The following is a 5,580-nucleotide window of genomic DNA, read 5'->3' on the forward strand; positions in this document are numbered from 1 at the left end:
TGGTCGAAAGAGTTGCACGAAGGAGAAGTATGATGTAGGAAATTACTCACTTACTCAATGATAACCACGTTTAGGAAACAACTTGAAAAGACAAGCCAGGAGAGATGCGATCAAGCAGTGCCGATGAGACGGCTACAAAGCCAATCGATCCCCCCCGCTTAGTTCCTTAGACGCAGAGATCAGAGAGGAGAGAGCAAAAAAACCTACACATTAGCCAATACCCTCTTTTGTTAATGCCTTACGAATGGAAGCTATCGGATCGGTTAGCCAATGCAACCAATCTAAGGATAATTTCTTGCTGCGGGAAGTGATCCACTCATAACTTTTTGATTGTATATCGGAGAGAATTTTTGGTGGACTCACGGGGTTGTTTCCGAAGACGTGATCATTTCGGTTTTTCCATATAAGGTAAAACGATACCCATATTACCGCTTGCCATATGGAGGCTTCTAATGGTGAAGAGAAATTTGGATTCGAAGCTTTTGCGAGGTCAGAGAGGCTGTCTAGCTTTAGATGATCTAAGTTCCACAAATTTCGAATTTTGTTCAAAACATTAGAAGCAATCTTGCAATTTAAAAGTGTATGTTGGAGTGTTTCAATGTCCTCGTCGCATACCGGACATCTAGTTGAATGAAGATCAATGCCCCTCTTAATGGAATTGTTCAGTGCTGAATGCTGAACCATTCAGCATTCAGTGCGTTTGTTTCTGACCTCTGAATGACATATGGTGCTTAATGGTTCAGAATTCAGTGCTGAATCATTCAGAGATGAAACACTCTCTTAACCATTAAGAGTCTAAATTTTCTGTAATTTTCTCCTCTATCATGAACACTTAACCAACAAGTATATTGAATATTTTATTCATTGAATAAAGTAATTTTAATCCGTTTATATAGTTCATTCTAAATTACTATCTAACCTTGATATCAATCAATCAATTACACAAAAAACTGAAAGTACTTTAATCGCGGAATATTATTAGTACTTCAGTAGTTAAACAAAATTAACATTATTTCCGTCTCGCCATTTGCGCACCAACAGAAGCTCAGCTCAAGTTGATATTGCTAAAAGAAAATCAAGGTTAGGGTTTCCTTTAATATTTATTTTTGTATATGAATTCTGATAAAATTAGTGATTATTTTCTTTTCTTTTTTTGGTTAATAAGTACTATAATTTGTTAGATACTAAAGGGTTGCAACTATTAAGTCAATGTTAAAATTAACCCTAGGGTTTGTCACGTTTTATATGTTTGTGCTGTTTGTGTGGCTTCATATTCATATGTTAACACTCTATGTCTATGTCATCAAGCATTTAAATTGGTATATTTAGGGTTTAAGGCTAGTTACAGTATTTATCATCATCTTTTTATAGGCAACCCAAATTATTGATTATGTCATTTGTGTTAACTGTTAATGTCAGATTCATGGAACTGATTCAAAGGACTCATGATGATTCCAACTTGTCAAAAAAAGATGATGATATTATTAGCAACATGCCAAATATTGTGATAACTGATATTCTAAATCGTTTACCCATACAAGATGCTGTAAGGACTAGTATCTTGGCAAGAAATTGGAGGCTTAATTGGACTAAGCTCACCCAACTCGTTTTTCATGATGCTTTCATTAGGTATTTAGGCAAACCAAAGATAAACAAAACAATGTAGGAGATGGTCGTAATTGGTATGATGAGAAAATTATAAGTGGACTTTTCCCTCATCTTATGGGTCCCATAACAAAATTTGTCCTCAGTATACCGTATGGTAAGGTACTGGATGTCAAGGATTTAGATGATTAGGTTTTGTTTTTGTCTAAAAAAAGGAATTATGGAATTCATTCTTGAGAATGACAATAGTAAAACGATCGAGTTGCCAACTTCTTTATTCTCATGTCTTAACTTGACTCGTTTGAAGCTTTCTAACTGTCATTTTCCTTCAACCCCGCTAGTTTTTGTGGTTTTCAAAAACTTTTGAGTTTTGATGTATCTCGGGTTACATCTGCTAGTGGATTTAGTGAAATTTTCACTAATAGCTTCTTACTTGAGATATTAAAAATACGTGATGACGACGAACCTGTTCAAAAACTGAATCTAGATGAGATTTTCAAGCTTAGAAATCTGAAGATTGTATACTTGCCATTGTATGCGATTGAGAGTATGGAGATCACAAATTCTTTAATCGTTCATGGTGGACCTTATTTTCCAAACCTTGAAGAGCTTGTTTTGAGTTTGGGAGATTTTGAGGTAACCCAAGTTGGGTGTTTATAATTAATACTCCCTCCGTCCGAGAATAACCGTACCGTTTGACTTTTTTTTAAAGTATTTCTTTATAATGTTTGACGTTAAATATATTTTTATTTGTGTTATATCATATATGATGAAAATTACATTAATGGATTCAGTTTTTAAGATGTGTTTTCATTGGTAAAACTTTCATCAAATTTTATATAACACAAACGGAAATGTATAAAGTCAAAGTTGTACAAGAAGGGCTTAAAAAGTCAAAGTAGGACAATAATTTTGGGACTAAGGGAGTATCTTATTATGTTGCACGAATGCTTTATTAAGACATGTATTACTAACTTTTCTTACAGGGTGGCGTAGAAGAATTAGTTTCAGGAAAATTGGTGTGTGACTCCTTTTCCTGTGTGAAGAGTCTTACGTTAACCTTTGTAGATTTTGACTCCAGTGATGTGTTAGGATTCATGTATGAAATAATTTGGGGATTCCCAAATTTGCAGACCCTTACGATCAAAGTAAGTGAAGGATGCGTATCTATCATAAATCGCATCATTAAACTTGGCAGTTAGTTGTATGATGAAAATTGAAAACTGTACATTTTTTTTTTTTTTTTTTTGTAGGCTTTATCATCTGATTCTTATGATCATGAAGATCCATCACTTGAATTATGTACTTTAATGGAGCAGCTACAGCTACTGAATGTGGTGCTTGAGAACTTTGAAGGCTTAGAGAATGAATTGTTCTTTATCAAGAAGTTACTTGCGTGTACCCCTCTGCTAAAAAAGTTTACTATTCGTCCCGATCCAACCCTACTCTTTCCTGGTGGTTACGAAGAGAAGTTTAAGGTTGCTAAAAAATTGTTGAGGTTTCAGCGAGCCTCTGCCATAGCTGATGTAGATCTTGATTGGTCTTAATTGTGGTATCATCCTTTATTTTGTTTTGTTTTTTACTTGCTGTCCTTGTCCAGGCAATACCATGTTTAATGGTTTGTTTTTGCTTCACTAAGCTTTATATATCAGCAACCCACACCCACCTCGTTTTGTATCTTTTCAGGATAGTTTTTCAGTTGTGTTATGTTGGATGTACTGGACCATCTGTGTTTGACCTGAATGATTATTGTTTTAAGGTTTAATTTGTCATTTTCACTGAATTTTATCAATGTTTCAAAGATGTACATTTTGTATACTTTGTAAACTATTTATAACGCCTTCAGGCTTTTAGGAACCATTGAATTGCTTAAAGTTATCAGTGTATTTTTTTGTGCTTTTTCAGAATGTTTTTTTTTTTTACCTACACCGTATAAAACTAGGCTCTTATATGTACATTTGGGGGTGGGTCGTTTTTATTGGGTAGCTAAAATAATGATAACATTAGAACGAATATGAAAATCAAACAATACAACCGTTACAAAAAAAAATCCATGAGCCCTAATCCAACGAAACTAACCAAACTAAACGGCTCACTAATAGGGTTGTTCACCAGTTTAATCTAGTATTTGGATTCTACAAAAGTACAAAGTACAAACTATAAAGGCAGCCATTCATATAGCACTTGTAACTTTCGTAAGATCTATAATCTTGTCATACAAATTTTGAACCAATATCTGAATAACACTATTCTCATACAACAAAGAAAACAATGCAAATGCATAACCGTAATGAAAAAATAAAAAATGCTAAGACGACTCGTCGTGTAACAACTGGCTTTTTCATTATTCTTGACAGATGATTATAACTTGAATGTGTTTAAGGTTGACGTCCAACAGTAAAAAATTTAATAATATGATAATAATAATAATAGTAACAAAAATATAATAATAACGGGAGCAAAGGCATGGAATTCTATTTTATTAATAGAAGCTAAAATAATAATTTTGAAACTCACAAGGGTCCAGTGAAGGATTTCAACACTAGACTTCGTAAAGGTACACGATGAACAATAGCCTCATAATTATTCTGTATAGAACCATCTGTAGCCCTGATTATCATTTTGTAATCTATTCCGAAAGCGTTCCTGGTCCATCCTTCAACCACACCTATCCATATTAAAGATACATGATTCTTCTGGTTGTGCACATCTACAGCAAACTTTGCTAAATCTATTAACCATGGAACGTTCAGATCAACAATTGGTTGCCAATTGTCACCGAGAGTGAGAATGCCTTCACCTGATATCACACAAGAATTAGACAACATGAATGCCACTAAGAGCATGAAAAATTTGATGGATACATTTGCCATTTTAGATCGATGGTTCATGTGAAACACGAAATATATAAAGCGAAAAAGTGAATTGTGGATATCGATTAGATGTATATGAAAGATTAATCATATATTTTTATTAATGAATAAAGGATACAATATATAGTGTTACAAGTCTTGAAGGACAAGAAAAACCAATTATAAGAAGATATACAAAGAATATATTCCATTAAGTAAACATGTGATAAAATAAGGAAGGGATATTATATACATCATCGGTATCCTTTACAAATTGAGAGGTGAATATACACGAAGATAGAATTCTTGACCTAAATATTGTCGAGCCCAGTTCTACAGGGGCGGAGACAAGGGGGGACTGATGGGTGCTCAGCCTCCCCCAAGACCCAATCGAAGCACAAGTTTCATTTGTATTATTATGTAAATAAAAATTGTAAGTCTATCTCAAGACCTAATCGAGGCCCAAGTTTCATTTGTATTATTATGCAAAAATAATTGTAAGCCTCCCTCAAGACTCGAATATCAAATATAATGTTATGACTTCTTGATAAAGCTTTTTTTGTATTTATCCGATTATCGAGTAAGCTTCCCTCATATGTAAATCCTGGTTTCACCTCTGCAGTTTTGTGACCGTACATTCCCACATTGTCTAATGGCATGTAAATTGCAGTCCATGATTTTTGGATAAACCTAAATTAAAACACAAAATTTATACAAATTGAAAGTTAGAATCAGAGAAACCGAAGATTGGCAATACTGAAGGAAAACATTAAACACTTACGATCAATAATCAGACACAATCCCGACCACGAAACGTAACATGATATCTATGTTTAACAATGTATCATATCATATCTGTGTATATTTTTTTAGAAGTTGTGATGCGGTTCAGCGGTTGGTGGTCTGCCTCCTTTAGGGGAGGTCAGGAGTTCGACCACCGTTGGCCACATATTAAAAACATAATTTCATCCCTGCCATGAAGTATCCACCCATGGAACCTTTCCCATATCGTTTGGGGGGTAAAGGGGAGGGAGTTTTACTTGGCCGCAGTGGCGGATCTAGGATTGGTGGTCATTGGTGTCACCGGTTAAAACCCCCAAAACATTTCTACTAGGTGGCTTAT

The 5,580-nt window shown here is 34.5% G+C and overlaps 2 protein-coding genes across 2 annotated transcripts; one reads left to right on the plus strand and one right to left on the minus strand.

Annotated features, from left to right (window-relative positions):
• Positions 1–935: 935 nt before the first annotated feature.
• On the plus strand, positions 936–3,447 carry LOC139858284 (uncharacterized). The gene is made up of 4 exons (XM_071847146.1): positions 936–1,080; positions 1,420–2,241; positions 2,592–2,753; positions 2,859–3,447. Exons 2-4 carry the CDS (start codon positions 2,155–2,157, stop codon positions 3,150–3,152), a joined length of 543 nt encoding a protein of 180 aa, XP_071703247.1. The 5' UTR covers positions 936–1,080; positions 1,420–2,154; the 3' UTR covers positions 3,153–3,447.
• Positions 3,448–3,778: 331 nt separating this feature from the next.
• LOC139858914 (cysteine proteinase inhibitor 1-like) lies at positions 3,779–4,478 on the minus strand. Its single transcript, XM_071847751.1, has 2 exons — positions 4,123–4,478; positions 3,779–3,851 (listed from the first exon to the last, which is right to left on the minus strand). Exons 1-2 carry the CDS (start codon positions 4,476–4,478, stop codon positions 3,779–3,781), a joined length of 429 nt encoding a protein of 142 aa, XP_071703852.1.
• Positions 4,479–5,580: the final 1,102 nt, after the last annotated feature.

This window comes from Rutidosis leptorrhynchoides, chromosome 7 (assembly GCF_046630445.1).
Source record: "Rutidosis leptorrhynchoides isolate AG116_Rl617_1_P2 chromosome 7, CSIRO_AGI_Rlap_v1, whole genome shotgun sequence".
Classification (NCBI taxonomy): domain Eukaryota; kingdom Viridiplantae; phylum Streptophyta; class Magnoliopsida; order Asterales; family Asteraceae; genus Rutidosis; species Rutidosis leptorrhynchoides.

Coding starts and splice junctions, on each gene's coding strand:
- LOC139858284 (XM_071847146.1), top strand. CDS start 2,155: ATGGAGATCACAAATTCTTTAATCGTTCATGGTGGACCTTATTTTCCA. Junction 2,242..2,591: donor TGAGTTTGGGAGATTTTGAG/GTAACCCAAGTT, acceptor CTTTTCTTACAG/GGTGGCGTAGAAGAATTAGT. Junction 2,754..2,858: donor TGCAGACCCTTACGATCAAA/GTAAGTGAAGGA, acceptor TTTTTTTTGTAG/GCTTTATCATCTGATTCTTA.
- LOC139858914 (XM_071847751.1), bottom strand. CDS start 4,478: ATGGCAAATGTATCCATCAAATTTTTCATGCTCTTAGTGGCATTCATG. Junction 3,852..4,122: donor AAATCCTTCACTGGACCCTT/GTGAGTTTCAAA, acceptor GTATGAGAATAG/TGTTATTCAGATATTGGTTC.